We start from the raw sequence: 18,105 nt of genomic DNA on the forward strand, positions 1-18,105 counted from the left end.
TTTGTATACTGCGGGCAACATTTCGATAAAATATTTTTAAATGGTAGAAATGTGGTAAATGAATGAAATGTGTGGTGGGTAAAGAAGATATTACAACAATAATACGTTTTATACAATTAAAAAGTAAAACGTTACATATTAACTCTGCATTAAATTATATTATAATTACATAAAATATTATAATCTCAAACAAGTACGTACGGTTCACAAATGCTCAAAGGTCAGTAAAACAAAATAAATTTAATTTGAGGAATTAAAATTCTGTGTACATGTAAATGTTGCTTATCGACTCCATCTGAGATGTAACTTTCTAACACGTCTAGAGCACAGTACGTTTGTCTTTATGTTTACGAAATAAATTGTACGGGTCTCCCAAATTGGCCGCTAGTGGGCGAAAGATCGCATCAACGTGCTCCTATGTACGTGTTGCGATAAGACTCTCTTTTGCACAATGGATCTAAGAAATTGCTCATATAGTAGACATTTTGTATGCATATCGTAAGGTAAATGATGTACTTGACCCATGTGATCAAGTAAATTTCATTGTTTAATTTTTTTGGATTATTTTAATTCATGTAGAATGTAAGCTCTTCTTAATCGACTTAAGGAAAAGGAGTTCTCGGTTCGACTGTACTTATATTTTAATATATACCTCTGAACGTTCGACTGGCAGAACCAATCTCATGATTCTTTTCTTATTTGAATGCTGGTGCTTCCCGTGTGCTCACGTATATTTCGTTTGATTCCACAATGATAACCATGACAAATTCATAGTCTAAAATTTTTGACTAAAAGACGAATAGAAGCACCGATTTCTCTTGACTTTTTTTTACCGCTTTTAAGATATATGTATTTTTTAATTTACTTTTGTAAATAGCTTATTTTTATCAATATCGATTTGTTTGCCAAATAATTAAGGAATTGCTTACATATTTATATTAATTCACAGACTACCTGAGTGCCACTTGCGATCGCTAGCGCAAACGGTGCGTGTTTGTTTAGGTTGATTAAATGATTAGTATTTTCAACATAATTGTATTTTAAAATAGATTCTTCATCAAACCTATCCGTTATTATATTTTCACCTTGCGTGCTACTGATTAAGCATATTATAAAAACAGTTTGACATTCTGAAAATACATAGTGGCTATAAATTTGAATCGCACACACATCAGGTAAATTTCGTGTCATCAATTCATTCTAATTTAGCTTTACGGTGTCTAATTTTGTGAACCTAAGAATAAATCAGTCCTCAATTTCCCCTAACACGTGTTCTGTGCGTATGAAAAATAGACTTCTGAGTTATGGATATTACTAATAATATTAACTCTGGTTATTTTGATTTTTAAACGGAGAATCGTGCACATAGTAAGCTTTATTAAGAAATAATTTTATTCTTTTGCGTTATTATTTAATCCTTTTTATTCATAAATTTTATGACGTCTATAAGATGAAATATTTACGAATTCGTGAGAAAAATCTTCGAAATGGTCTTTATTAACTAAAGCATTGATCGCCCATTAAGCATTTAGTTATATTTAATACAGTAAAATACACATTTTCTTCTACGAGTATAAATCCTTCAATACCTGTTAAATTTCATTCTTCCACGAGGAAAAACTTGAATCAAAGATCGGAAAAATTCGCATTTCTTGTATCTAGTAGTCTTCAGGCGGAATCTAGTTAAGCCGGCTCCGTAACATGCAATCTTGCTTTTTCATTCAAACAGGATTCTATTGTACATAACTACTTATAAATAATTGGCATCATTGATACTGAAATGCAAGAAAAGAAATGTCGGTTGTTTTTTTCTAACAGGTCACATTAAGAAAGCGTAAAAGGATGGCATCTATTTTAGGGAATATGTAATTTACCATGTATCCCTCACAAAAGCGAAGGACGAGGTAGAGCATATTGTGAAATAGAATTTAGTGTACCGTTAGTAAGGGCGTCGCGGTGCGGTTCGGACGATTGCAAAGCGACACCGTGTCGACTGTCGACTGAGGGTTAAACCTCAAACGCTTGGTGCTAATTAATGGCAACATCGCCATCTATCGGTGACGCCCTATCAATCTTGCAGCGTCGGAACGGTAGTCATTTGTCGCGTAAAACTAAAATAGCACTTTTGGGGTGAAGAATTCCACTAAAAAGATGTTTTGAAGCGGTACGACGGCTTTCCATATAAAGTGTCTGAACTGGTTTTTGTACACGGCCGTTTTCCACTCACGCCTAAGTTTGCTGAACGCAATTGAACAGTTTTTCCAACGTTCTATCTTACACAATAATTTAATATTAATTTCATATAGTCATTAAAAATATCATTGGCTTGTGAACAAGGAGAAGATATGCGATAGCAATAATTAGGTGCTGCGGATGAGGGCTCACGGCCCCGGTTATTGTCGAGAAATTTTTATTGCAGAGGCCTGGAAAGCCTCGACTTGCCATGTACGACATAAAAATTAATTCACCGCTTAAAAATTAATACTGATTAGTATTGCCGGTCGGTGAGTACATCATAATCGATCTTGAGTCGGATATTTGCGCCTTAAGCCGACCAGATAAGGGTTACAAGTGTTACTATGTACTAAGATACTGGTTGTTTTCTTTATATATTCTTTTCGTGTAAGGCGACAGAGTTGTGATTGGTAATTGCGAACACGTATGGCAACTTTTTGTGGCAACGTCAAGTTGCTGTGGAGAATGATATGTATTGGTCGGCTGTATAAATGAATTGTTAAAAAATACATGGGACATCGCGAGAAATATTAATATGTAAGTATTTAATTTCAAGTCATAACTGGTAGGAGTATCACTTGACACCTGAATGGGATTATAATATCTGTATTGAATTTTTTCTTGTTGAAGTTGAACATTATATTTTATATTGATTACATTGTGATACTTATGTTTTATAATGGATAACGATTTTGTATTAAAAATAATTTAAAATTGAATGACACGGAAGACAGCTATCAAAAACAAAAATAATTATCAAAATAGGTTCTTACAAACACAAAAACATATGGTCAAATTGAGAAGCTCCTCCGTTTAAAAGTTGATTGATAATTATTAAAATTATATTTCTGTGTATTTAAGCTCCACCTCTACCGTAACTATATAATATTAGAATGTTATATTGATCTTGTCATCAACAAGTGTTCGGGATTCAAACACAAGATCTGTGTCCAGCCGTAGGTATTGGTTAAATATTCAGAACTTTGGAGCGTGCCAGTTTTCAAATAGGTTTTATTGAAAACCAATTTAGGACTCGACGTTATTGGTGCTGAATAGGCGTGTTACATTCGTGTGGCGTGAAACATTATTAACAAATAAAGCTTGCCGCTTGCCATTGTTTGTGAAGCCGTGTCGAATCAGCTTGTTTCTTGCGTGAAAGGCACAGGTTTACGAATTAGTTTTACTAAGGGCTTAGAGGGCATCGGTTTCGGATGCCAAATATTTAATGTGATGCTCGTTATGTTAACTCGTTCAGTTTGTTGACGCATTTTGGTTTTTAAGTGCAATTCTATATTGATATTCATTCAAAAGCTTACTGTTATTTACTGTTCGAAGCGCCGGCTAACTCGCTTTAACACTATCAGCAGAACCCTTATCGTTTCCTGAGAAGCGGTATAATAAATAATTATTAATCAACACAAAGGGAAGTATGCCGACGCATAAGGAAATTATTTAGAATTTCAGTTTATTTTATTGTTAACGTGCTCTTCTCGTTTTATTTCCTTAAATAATTGAAACATATTATACAAAGTAACACTCAATTAAATGTGAAGTATTTTCCTTTAACTGTTTTTAATTTATAATTGTTTCATAAACACTGCGTTCATATTGTATTACCTCATTGGAAATTATGCAAACAAGAATAGACTGAGTATTTTCGTTTAGAAACTTAGCTACCTAAGTGGAAAGCTGGCACTTGTAGTAAGAACCTGTAGAGTTGAGGGTGTCTGGCCAGAGATAGCATCGTGGCGGTGCATTTCACCAAATCAATGAATCCTTATAAGTTTTATAACGCATATATAAATATTACTATTGTCTGTACGGACAAGTAGGTACCTACCTAGAGATGATTGATTCTGTCTCCAGTTATTTTGGGAGCTCTTTACCCAGTCTCTACCGAAAATCTAATTTAAGATATCTCGGAGGCCCTACTAACGCGATAGCCATTTTAAAAATGCAATTATAAAATTCAAGTTGTTTACAAAATATGTGGTATGTTTTTTGTGCTACAGAATACTTGAATAAAACATTAGAAATTCTAAGCATTTTAATAAATTTTAACGGACTTGGAAAATATTTGAAAAAATATACAGAATGTACATAGGTAGCTAGGTACTATAAACAGAAGAATTATGATCAAAATAACATAATTGAACATTAAGCGTTGCCTTGAATTCTTCGCTTTAAAATATAAATCAGTTCATTAAACTGTAGGTACCGCCGCAGTGTATTTTATGGTCACGGTTAAATATATTTTTAATCCATTTTTATCATCATTGCAATATTTTATGTTCGTAGCAAATATTTGTCTATTAAAAAGTGGGATAAAATAAAAAAATTGTAAACAATATGTCAAAAAATCAAATAAAAACAAATTAAATGTTAACGAAATAAATAACAATAAATATTTACTATAAACAATTGCACGTTAGCACATATTTTACCATTCAGGTGAACTTTTCCGTCACGCTACGTAGAAATGTAGCCAGGTGCTTTACAATATTTATAAAATAATATATAAAGTGTGAGAACCGTCGCATGAATGATAAAATTAACAATTGTTTCAGTATAAACAAATCCATTAACTTGTATGATATTAAAATACCGTTATGTGTTATTGCAACGAATTTTCAAATTGGAAACGAGGCTCAAACACTGCTGTAATTAGCTGAATGCATTAGTTGTCTAGTTATGTTATATAGTTTGTTAATAGCTAACTGTATTCAAATTGTCTATGCGCTGATCTTTTGGTAATTAAAAGTAATTCTGTAAGGTTTCTGTATAGGAGACATACCGATGGTACGATTTTATTTATAATTTAGAGAATAATTCAGCGTTGTTTGATCGAGATACGGCCGAGTCGTGGAAATGGGACCACACGGGGATGTCTCACTCGGGAGTCGAACGCCCTATCTTCAATCTCGGTCACATACCGGTTTTAATTATCTAAATAGAATTTGTTGAGTACCTTTCTAGAGGTGCATATTTGTTACTTAATACTCACAACATCTTATTAGTGCGGCAGGTGTGAAATTATTTGAACGGCACGTTTTTTATAATTTAAATTAGATTTACTTCACGCGAAACAACGTATGTTATTTTAATGACTTCAAGTAGGTACGGTTATTTTTTAACCCTTTCTGTAATTGGAAGGAGCTTTGACATTTTTGCTTTTTATCGATAAGACAATATTTAATGATTAAACTCATTCGAAAGTGTACTTTAACGACACTCAATAATACTTATGTTTTTTAACAAAACATACCTACGGTACTAATAAAAAATGACTACGAATTTTTACTGAAAAAAAACAGAAATAACTTTTGTTATGCAGTTAGTGTGTTTAAGGTTGGAGTTGAAAGTAAAAGTTTAAGTTACAATTTATCATCATTAGTTTCTAATATAATATAATAGAATAAGACCCTTTTTCCACTACAGGTTTAGTTAGCTGTTTGTTTCTCACTCTTACCAGAAAAGCAGACTGGTTTTGTGAGAATTTTAGCAAATCTACAGAATATTGTACCAAATAGTCTATACACTGTGCAAAAATGGGTCTTGTGAGCACATGCAAAATACACAAACAAGTTCTTATTTTGTAGGCTATACGGTTCAAAACGGTGTGCGCGGTGCAACACGCCAATATCCGCTTCAGAGCTGGTGATGCGAGCGCGGGACCTCGTGTTTCACGTCCACTGCTTCTCATGTGCTCTCTGCAGCACGAGACTGACGAAAGGCGACACGTTTGGCATCAGGGATTCAAATGTTTATTGCAGGTAAGCACCAAATATTAGTATTAGGAATTAGGATACATCCCGAAAATCAATGGCTCAAAATTTTTATAAAATAACTATTGATGTGATTCTGTGCGTGACAGAGAAAGACATAGCATATCCCAAGCTATATAACCTAGTAGGTATTCGCAGTTAAAAAATTACTGCAGGTGAACTAATAACTACCCTAGTTTTATATTGGTTAAATAGTAGGGAAGCATAATAATGCTAATATACCTTTTTAGTTCTAGTGTCTGTATGCTCCCGGTACTATCACGTTACATTGAACGTCGCCTATCATTTATAAAATATGACGATAATAAAAGAAAACTACAAGAGCGGAGATACAGCTCGAGCTACTTGGTATTGTAGCAGTTTATTTAAATTGTATATTTTATACCATTACACTTTATCAAAATTGAATGTTTTTATCGTACTAGTCGGTCGCCCCAGCTCCGCAGGGGTAGATTGTTACGAGTTCTTTTTAATTTTAATAGTTATCATCCTATTCCAAGAGGAGACAGACCAATTATGAATATTTAAAATCCGATGATCCCAGTTAGGTACAATGGGTTAATGTCAGATTTCGTCTGAAATTTTGCTATTTCTATGGAGGATACTTTGCACACAACTTAATTCCATGTATAAATATGTTATTGCCTCTAAATTTATATTCCACTATTATTATTTAATTATTTAAATCTATTTAGTATACCTAAACTCAATGTAAAATAAATCTGATGAAATTAGCACCAAAGAAATATGAAAAATATAGAAATTTTAAACTCATGTCTAGACATAAAATCGATTATCGATGAAATTAGGTACCTACGCAATTAATAACTCCCACCATTTTTCTAAAAACATTAATCTTTGCTTTTGATTTATTCGTGTTTAATTCTTAGAACCTAAGGTGAGAACACTGAAATGTAGTGGGCGAGTCTACACTCCGTCTAAAATGAAACAGTAAAGAGATTTTACAAATACGCCAAATAAATGAAGTGGTTTTGTCGCGGACAAAATTGAATGGACTAGAATAATTGTTGATATAGATTATAAAAAAGAATTTATAACCGCATGAAGTTCAATATTACATAATATAGAAAATTTGTAAATAGCGGAATTTAGCAAAATATTATTAAAATTAGACGGCCCAAATACAGGACACAGTGAAGGTCGCGTCAAAGAGATTTTTGAACTTTTATAATTTTTTACATAGATATCTTCGTTTTGAAAAACTAGTATTTTTTAACGTTAATTTTTACAATGAAAAAATAAATAAACCGCAATAATTCATTAAATACGAAGTTACCATGTTTTACCCACGTTGGGTGGACAAGTGCAAAACACGAAATCTGATATTCACCCTAACACGACTTCTTCATACAATTATATAGATTACTCTATTTATATCAAATTGATTTAAATAAAGTCATTTAGTTTAATAACATTTAATTTATGAGTATCTAACTGGATTAAAGCAGCTTATCATAATAATTCAAATCTATCTAGCGTGACGCAGTAACGTTTCGTTGTAGCAAGTACGTCATCTGCGCGGTTATAAAAGAATTAGGGGTAAAAATATGTACGATATTTTACAGGCTACATTATGAAACAATGCCGGACTACGGCTCTCACATGCCCATGCCAGGCCCGCCGCAAATGTGCCCGGGGCCCTACGCCGGACCCCCGCCGGGGCCACACTACCCTCCCTATCCCTCGCCAGACTTCGCGCGAGTGGAACCCGATGTTCCTAAAGGATCCTTCTTCAACGGTGCAGCGGCGCCCCCTCCACGACAGAAAGGACGGCCTAGAAAAAAGAAACCAAAAGATCAAGATTTAATGACAGCAAATCTCGGTGAGTTAATATTACGTGCGATTACGCAGAAGCGAAATGTAAATCGTTTGATCTTATTTTGTTACTTCCCATTAAACAATCATTTAGCTCCTTATTTGTCTTTATTACGCACTAAAAGGAACATTTGACACCTTGTTAAAGCCGAATGTGTGCAGGACGTCGCTCGGTACTGGAACGCGACAGAACGATCTGCAATTTCGTACTTCTAAATTGTTATTAATACAAACACAGGGCCTTTCCTCCGACAAAACGGTTACAATTTTATTAACACATTAAAGTCAAAACTGCACTTAGCTCAGAAGATTATCGGAGGCAACATCCCGTGTGAGTATTTTATAAAAGGAGAATTTAAAACATTTCGCTTTTTTTCAAGATATCGAAACCAGTCCGTTTATCTGGTCGACACTGGTACAGGCGACTTCGTGCGCCGTGTGCCTTGACGAGAATTCCTTCTTAATTTTGAAATTAGTGCGTTGCGTGTCGACGGTGACCGATAAAAAACTAAGATTATTCAACGTATCCATGTGCTTGCGAACACAATATTTCGACCAGTCGCCAAATAAAAATGAAAAAAGAAATGAAACACAAGCTATCGATACAATTCATGCCGCACGTTACTCCAATATTATTATGTCGATCGTATCGCATTAAAGTACTATCTGAGTAGACACAAAGTCTAATAAAAATTATAGAAACATTTATTTTTTCTGTTAATGGTTGAATGAGTCGCGAACACACTTCTTGACGCATTAATTTTCCAAGTGATTGTGTTGCGTGAATTTTATGCACGGTTGGCGTGTAGGTATCATAACATTGAGTGTATTATAAATAAAAAGTACAGGTAGGTAGGTGGATTTCTAGTCGTTCTATAGGTTACAGTATGAACGAAGAAGAATTCTGGATATTTGAAATAGCCCGAACAGGTTGTTTCACGTGTAGCCTGAAGCATTCGCGTGTCGGACGCAATCCAAAGTTCATCATACTCGGTACATTTCAATGAACCGAACGCCTCAGCCTAGCGGACGTATTTGTTTCCAGCCACGTGCTTATTATGGAACGTACCGCTCTTAATAATATCATTTGTATATGGAGATAGATATCAAAAATTAATACACTATAAAAAAGTTTGAAAACCATGTTTGCGGTATTGGTTTTTAAATAAACAGATGTTCGTTTATCCAACTGTGCGATTGATATAGGTTTTCATTTATAATATGCTCGATAAAAGCTATTTATTAATCATGAGAGTTTATCATAAAAATTTAATAACATGTTGTATTAGAGCCTGACATTATCTAGAACATACTGGAATTAAAAAGCACATAATTAATTTTAACACATGCATCGAGAGGTATAAAGGGGCCGACACTTGCGCAATTAACTACTGCTATACTGTCTGCTACTTGATATCTATGAAAAAAACAAATGCCGTATTTTAATACAGTGTATTTTATACAAACAGGGTCTTTAGTGTAGACAGTGAAGCATTAATTCTTACTCGTGTAATATGCTACCTGTTTTTATTGGAATGCCTAAATATTTATTAAATTAGCCACATACCTATTGGTAGTTAGTATAATTTAAATTAAACATCAAGGTTTTTTTGTTTTTGTGGGTGGTTTTATTTAAGAGTTGCTTTGTTTTCAACGTTATGAAATTCATGACATTGCTTAACGGAATCTTAAGAAAATATTTTGTACCATTTTATTTTCCATTTTTATTGTAGCTAGAAACATTGAAGTTGTACGATACGGATTAGTTGAAATATAGATGTATCTTAGTATACCTAAGTATACCTAAGTAAAATTTTCGAACGATAAAAAAAAATAAGCAAACCGTAATAAGCACCGCGTGTAATTAAGGTATGAAGAAAGACGTTTGAAAATAAGTTGATAAAACTGTAAGTTACTATCTAGGATTACACCCTAAGCAATTCGAAACCAAAATATGAGGTTCGATTCTAGTTTCATGAACGCGCATTAATCTTACTCCGGATGGGGCGGGACAATTTTTTACGCCCTTGTGTTTACGATAAATTGACGAGGGCTTCGTGTGTGGATAATTTTAAAAATATTGTATGAAGAGTTTAATTTTATTCACTACCGAAAACTTAATTAATTAAACACACCTCAGGTGCTGTAAGTACATGTATATGCTGCAATTATCTTTCTGATTAATGAGATAGTAGCAGCTATAGAGATGATTATCCTACTCAATTGAAAGAGAATTTATGCACGATGTTTTCTGTCTTAATGTATTATGCGGTGAACATATGAGTCCTGTAACAATTTGCATAATCTCTCACCTATGGAAGTCTATATCTTACATTTTCGATGTACCATTTTCGTTATTTATCTCACAGTAATAAACTTTGGTTCAGATATTAAAAACGAATTTTGAATTAAAAATTTTAAACTTAATTTTCAAGTTAACTTCTATTAGCTAAATTGTGCAAGAGTAAGTTTTGTTTTCATCGCTTAAGTAGCTATAATACTTGAATATCTATCAGGCAGATGCAAATAGGTATTTTTCTATGTAGGTCCTTATAGAATTGACCCAGGTTTCTTATAAATGGTTTTTCAGGAGCTTATGTTTTTGTTTACATGCATTGTTGTGAATAATGTAGTATCAGAAAGAGAATATTAATTAAAGCATACGAATGCGTTAAAAAACATAAATTAATAGCTTCCACCCGCGCAGTTAAAGAAAATTCCCATGGAAATTAGATGAAATAATGATCATGAAATATCGTGGTGAAGGTATAAATTGGCTAGGAATGTACCTAACTCTCTAGCGTCCCAAATATCTCCAGACACAATAAACATATCGTAAAATCGCTCCATTGCAATGCAAAATAAATACAAATCTATGATGTTAGTTAAGATTTAGGCAGAGAAATCTAGTGTATAAGTTTCCATAGTTATAGTGTGGTGTGGGTGTGAGTGTGTGTGTAAGAGAAGTGTATAAGATGAAATAATTCGAATGAAGCTGTAACACGTTTCGCTTTGTCGACTACACTAATTATTTTACCCGACACTTGGCGTGGCAAGATGGATCACATGAGCGGCGCAAGTCACGAATTTGGTCAGGTTGGTTTTTGCCCCGGTCGCCATTTTTGCGAATCCGGTAAAGCTTTTTCTGTCCCCTCATGGTCGCCATATCAATTATAAGGGAACGTCTGGTTGCGTAACCAGTGAAAGGCGTAATGTTCTGGACTCCACCGCCACGGCCGCAACTACCCAAGTAAGGAAAACTTCAATTAACTCTCAAATTGTGCTTTTTTACCGTTCGGCACTCCTTAAAATTATTTTTCTTTATTGTAATAGACCATTTTATGCTAATGCAAAGTATTTACGATATTCGCCCTTCATTGGGACAGTTTTTGCTTCGCTGTGTTGCCATTATCAATATCCTATAACACATGTCGATAGTTAGTCTGGTATGAATTATAACACATATTAAATAGCATGGTATTTGTCTTTGACCGTTTACGCATCTATAATTCAAACGAAAAAATATATAATTGAAATTCCAAGTACAATTATTGAACACTAACGGTCCTCTCTAGCTCCGTTCGTGACATGTATGTATATATATACCGTGGTATATAGAATTTTTTTAATTGGTCTAGTCGAGTTCCTGATAAGCGCCATTCAACAAACAAACAAACATACTAACTCTTCAAATATTATTACTATAGATGATTAAAATTATCTTGTATTTGTTTCCAATAAACACGTGTAGATAGCATACCTACAATAAATCTCGGTTATGTATAAAAATGATGATAACTTGGGAGTTATCGCAAAAACTATTTATAAACATAATGATAAAGCCTTGCTGTTTTAGGAAGTTTTAGAAATACGGAGTTAATAGATAAACTTTGGTTCATTAAGTATTTGTATCACAGCACTTCAATTGTTTTGGTTTGATAATTATTACGTTATTGGAAATAGGCAATATTTGAGAACGTTTTATGCGAATCGTGATTTTAATAGATAGTGCTTCCGGGTAATATCCTCAATTAAAGATCGTATAGTAGTCTCCAATTATCTATAAAAATGCAATATGATAAAGCAAAATCTCCAAAATTATAAGTTTTGATTTATGACATTTACCTATAAGTATTCCCATTGACAATTAAAATTATTAAGTTACTTCTTGATGTAACGCTGAAAACTTTGAAATGTTAAAATACCATTGCGTTTTAGTTCTAGTTAGATTGGAACGCGGTTGAGTCTCGCCTACGAGCTTAGCGTAACACGCCGTCTATAATAGAATACAATTTGTTCAATGATCAATGAAGTTGCGTACACGCATTACGCGCGTGACGCGAGGGCGTCGGATGGGCGTGCCAGCCGCACCCACCCGTTCAAACACTAAACAATCTAATATAATTTATCTAAATATTATTGAATACGGTGTGACATGAAGTTCAAATGTTCTCTTTTCGAGTTTACTGTTATTCATAAAGTGACTTGGAATGGTGTGAAAGTTTTAGATTAAGTGTAGTTTTGTCTCTTTTACATAATAAATAAAATAAAAACACATTATTAAGTTTTTTTTTTTTATTCATAATAGAGAAACAGTAAAAGTTTTGTGCTGCGTATTCATCTAATACCTAGAAGAAAGTCTAAAAAACAAAATTTAAATAAATTATCGACTATTTTGCTAAAACAGAAAGTATAAACACTAAAAACGTATGGTATTTTCAACAGTTAAATTTTTTTTTTAATTTGAATATGTCAAAAGAGTCACATGTTACCATATAATTAAAACTATATATTTCTAGATTTTTTTATAATTATTAATCAAATTAGGTATTTGTAATTTGATCTTAATAAATTCTACGAATGTACTCATATATATATTGTATAAAGCTTTATTAATTGCTTAACTTACACTCATATGTACGACCATGATTTTTTTAAGAACCAAAGTTTTAATTCTCAATGATTGGTAAGTCACGATAACGATTACAACTATACTTTTCATCCACTATCAATAAGGAGCCGTCAGCCTGGCCCAACATTTCGATGCATGTATGGCCATAAATTAAAGCGGACAAGAAAAAAAAACACTTCCTACTTCAATAACGGGAGCGAAGTAAATTATATGTCGTAATGAAGTTGTCGCATCTGCTTCGGGGGTCACGTGGTATCACCTTTTCGTTTTTATTTTGTTTTTAGTAGTTTTCTACCAGTCGTCCTGCTTACGGCACCGCCATAAATTTAGTTCGGTTGCGTCTCGAATCTACAGCCGATGTGATTTATTCCCTGCCAAAATATGTACCCAGTTTATTTTTTTTTATAATTTCTTTCGGCTTTGGACACTTCGAGTAGCGTCCTACGATCACACGGATACGGCGGTTGCGTTCCATGGCCGACGGTAGTGAGTTTTAAAAAAAGAACACTTTATTTTTGCTGAAACAAAAAGGTGTTTGGATACTTTTATATCTTTTCTCTTCGTTTTTGTGTTGATAAAAGATAACGATGTCACGAAAGTTAAACGAAGCGTTTTGTTTATTTATAACTGTTAAAATACCACTGGCATACATAAAGGGTTTGAATAAAAATTTTATGATATTAAAGTGGATAAAGAAAGAGTTTTCGTGCGTCAATGAATTTTATCACGATTTAACGTTATTTATTTTACAAGTGTATCAGTCTTTAAATAAAGACGTTGAACGCATGATGCGTTTATAAGCCGCTACCTTAAGACATTACGTCGGTTTTAAAAACAGATACAAAATGGTTCACAATATACCTTCACTTATGGTCTTACTACCCGTCAGTCGGCTAATGTGATATCCATGTTACTTCGTTTAGTAAACGCCGCTATCTCTCACAAGACATCTGTATCAGTGGCACACCGACCCAATAGCTTTATATTGAAGCCTTATTTATTACTCAAACCCTTCTCGAATTAAGAATAACGACATTTTGTTTATGGCATTAAAATCAGGATGTTATTTTTATTAATAGGAATACATAGCCATACGAACGGACTTTTCCTCAAGCGACACCGCATTTTAATGCTATAATTAAATCATATTTTTTATGGAAATGATAAAAGTCGCTTAATAAATATTCAATTAATTTTTTTCCAGCGAACAATTCTTATAACTTGTATATTTTATGTCACCAAATAAAAATGTACAATTATATGAGTGTAGGTACCTATTAAAGGTTCTGGTAAAAACGCGGGGTGTCATAAAAATAGTGATGTAGTGATTTGTTATCGATAAAATTGCTAAATGTTTCATCGTGTTCCAATACTGCTGCGGCCATGGGCTATAAAATGTAATCTCACTTTCATCTTTAAATACTTAACATAGGTAAGTAGGTATTTTGTAAACCTTTGTTAGGTTTATCACTCATGTGTTTATGATAGCACTATTCATGAAATATTTCGACGTTGAATATTTTATCTGTGATATACGTTTTATGTTATAAACAATTTTAATCATAGTCATTAATCAGACGGTTATTATAATAGCGAAGTCGGTTATATTAATTCGAATACTATGAGCATCACTAAACTGGAAAAAATATTATACACAGTTTTGATGTTCCTTTTGATATCAATCGCAGTATAACTCCACAGTTTTAAGTAGTAATAACAAATGAAATATGAGCGGCGCTTGGATGGTTCGCGGCGTGTACCGACGTACTACGCGGTATAATATGGTATGAGTTAGACGCCTCGGTAGCGCCCCCTGCTGCTTGGTGAAACGACATCTGCTACCATTTAGGTAAATCTCCAATTTATACTTTTTGTTGATATTAAGCTTATACGACTGTTAAACTATCGATATTTTTTATGATTTTAGATTCCAGCGCTATTTTGACACGAATACGCGAATTAAATTAATGATTATTGTTCTGATGTGATAGTGAATCATATGAAAACAGTTATTAAAAGTATTACGGTGTATATCCTATTTTTTTGAGTGTCAAAAGAATTTAGTGGCCACCGGACGAGGCTCTATCGTGTAGGAAATCTCAATTTTTTTGCCGGCCTTAAACATGAATGGTGCTTACGATTTATGAGATCACAGTGATCTTTTACAACCAACGTTGTTTTTTTATACATTTTTTACCTACCTTACGTCTTACCTTTACAAGGGTACGTTTTGTGTCTCAATCTATTAATAATGTCTTCTTTTAGCGGACGCGACGTTTTCTATACTGATTTTATTTGTTGATAAAAGTCAACGTTGAACCATTACCAAATGTGCATCGTTTGAGATTTGATTTTTATCTTTTTTGCTAAAATGTTCTGTCGAAAACGGGACAGAGAAGGGAAGGATGTCCAACGTCTGCCGTGTCCCCGTGGCTCGACGTGACCCTAAAAAAAATTAACATTGATAATCCATTAATATACACGCATTTCAATGTAAAAACGCCGCATCACGTTTATAAATATTCCAAACCGCTGTCTGTATCTTTTATAATAATGAGTGGGAAGTTTTCGGTTCAGCAACTGCTAGGTATTCCGAGTAGAACATGAAAATTCTCTTGTATGCAAATCCTTTCTGCTCACCGAGAGACCGTATCACCGTGGCGATGCACGAGCGCTCGGGGCAAGTGTTCCTCGGCCAGTTTTAATTGAACTATTGCGGACACCTGGCCTTTCCTAAAGTCCATATGATTAGGGCCATTTCATACTCGGACATGTGTCTAGGTAATTTGGTGGGTGGTTTTATCGCTGACAGTGGGTGCGTAAATCATGTCGAGCAAATACAAACGTTACGTCAGCGCGGACGATCTACACTTGGATCGGTGTGAGATCACCTTTATTATTTTGCATTCATTTTTATGCACGAACCTTATCATCTTGTAGTTAAATTTGTAAATGAAACTACGTACTCATTCCGCTATCTAACTTTATACATCTTATTCTTATCTTTAATGCTTTCTTTAGTATGTTTACTAGGTATACAGTGAATTTTAATAGAGACGTTATGGAGATAGTTAAGTAATCTACAATTATTTATTAGTTAACATTTTGAATAAACAAAAAAAAACATGTAAGTTTTTTCTGTAGGCGATATATATTTTTACGATAGCATAATAAATAAAGGCCTAGAACGACTATCGACTTCCTTGTGCGTCGATTCGGAAAGTAAACATAAAACAATTGTATGCGTAACCGCAAGCGGCACGTCTAAAGCGTTCCATTTAACGCGAATCGGTCGCCATTAGCTCTTGAGTAAAATGCTCCAACGAATCTCTGCATAATTACCTACGTCGCTAATTGTTCGCGCTCAGACCTCGGAACCGGAGGCGTCGTTGCTAATTTTACTATTTATTTTAACGTAACCGTGACCCTGCATTCATCACTATTTGTTTTATTTAGTATCACACTACGGGATTTGAATTCATTAGGTCTTTTCTAACTGTGCTGTGAAATACGCTCTTATTATAGGCGGTGTAAATTTACATCCGTAAATAAGTTTCGCATCAGGTTTGTAGGGCCGCGTTTTAACATAGATGTATAGAAGCTGTAATTGCATTGATACTCACTGGATTTCTATGTCCAGGGCGGTATGCTTTCGGTTTCGGAATATTTATTGGCAACTGTTTTTATTGGTCGTTAAACGTGCGACGCGATGTGGCAGCGTGCTTTTCCCGTCACGGATACGTCACGCTGAAACTGAGAAATTGTAAATGAAAACAATGAAATGGCTGCGTGTTTCAATCGATTTACGACCCAAAAACACGACGAATTAAGGCAAAAAAATTAAATCTAACTCTTACTCATTAGCAGTAGCGGCACTGTTAAACACCTTATTTTTGCTATATTGCATGTGGGAGAAAATAAATAAAACTGTTATTGTTATCATTATTAAACGCTCCACTTTTAAATTTATGTGACTATAAAACTGACGTTGTTTTTTGTACCGTTATGCTTCTGGTAAGGACCAGTGTCAATGTCAGTGGAAAATTAACATATTGTGTACAATGTGAACTCATTATGTCTACATTAATGTTTAATAGTGTAATAATTAGAAACTTTACTATAAATCATTGCGAATTTGCATCGCGAAATATGACTGTCGTATATCTCGATTCTCAACATTATTTACTTCAACTTATTGACCTTATGTTGCTGTATTTATGTATATTATTATTTCAAATATAGAAATATATGACTCCTTATAATTATAACATGCCACTTCTAGATTAGAAGGGCCTAGAATAGTGGGTATATTTTTAATTTATGTGACGTAATGTTTATCATTTAGCAGCGTGACTATTCTCTTCTCATATCAGATCTGAATGCTGATTATCTGGAGATGGGATTCCGAGGAGGGGGTGCCTTGGGGGCAACCTCGCGCACGAAACGGATGCGCACCAGCTTCAAGCACCACCAACTGAGAACGATGAAGTCTTACTTTGCCATCAACCACAACCCAGACGCGAAAGATTTGAAGCAACTCAGCCAGAAAACCGGTCTACCGAAAAGAGTACTGCAGGTAATTTATTTGCATTCACCCTATGATTCGTCGTATGTTCTAGTAATTCTGGCCTCTTCATTACTCAAAATGGTATATATGATACATCGTACAGTGGTTAAATTGCTAAAACATAAGACAGTGTTAGAACGCTACTAATGTTTATAATTGGTTAATGCTATTTATTCTTGCGAATTCAATCCCTGTAAAGCTTAGTCGAACCGCGCTGTGATTATTTAAAGCATTGCGAACGCCACTTCCATACTAATTTATAATCTTATTAGACTTAGATTGGAGTTGTTCCACTTTTGTGTTCAAGTTTTAGAAACATGGTGTACGGTGAATATGTTAATGGGAACGGATTACTAGCATCAAAATTGTCGAGATGGTATGTGGAATTGTGTCACACGTATCTTGATAAACGAAGGTGGGGTACTCACAAGGTTATCGGCTCAAACAGTTAAGTTTTAATTATTTTTATACTTGTTCCGCTTTCGACTTACTCTGGTCTGTGCCCTTCAGCCGCGTTATCTGAACCTCTATCCGACACTTTGGGTCACTCGTACCGTATGTTTATTTTTCGATTTCTGATCAAGATTTTTACTTACAGCCATAATATTATATTTTCTGGGCATAAGAGGTAAGTATTCAATTTTATTTTTAACGGAAATCGTACTTCGTAGTACGACATTGGTAAATTTATAGCTAAGTACCTAGTCTTGCCATAAATATTGTAATAAAGAAAAAAGAAAATTGTTAACTGCAAATAACATTTATTACTT

The 18,105-nt window shown here is 34.0% G+C and overlaps 1 protein-coding gene across 3 annotated transcripts in view; it reads left to right on the forward strand.

Annotated features, from left to right (window-relative positions):
• The window catches only part of LOC119835928 (protein apterous-like), a 46,905-nt gene that overhangs the window by 20,578 nt on the left and 8,222 nt on the right, over positions 1–18,105 (forward strand). For 2 of the 3 annotated variants that reach the window (XM_038361067.1, XM_038361066.1), the window contains exons 3-5: positions 5,835–6,008; positions 7,607–7,863; positions 17,142–17,344. In XM_038361067.1, the coding sequence (XP_038216995.1) occupies positions 5,835–6,008; positions 7,607–7,863; positions 17,142–17,344 (634 nt within the window). The remainder of the gene's footprint in view (positions 1–5,834; positions 6,009–7,606; positions 7,864–17,141; positions 17,345–18,105) is intronic. The other variant, XM_038361068.1, reaches the window with a different exon arrangement.

This window comes from Zerene cesonia, chromosome Z (assembly GCF_012273895.1).
Source record: "Zerene cesonia ecotype Mississippi chromosome Z, Zerene_cesonia_1.1, whole genome shotgun sequence".
Lineage (NCBI taxonomy): Eukaryota > Metazoa > Arthropoda > Insecta > Lepidoptera > Pieridae > Zerene > Zerene cesonia.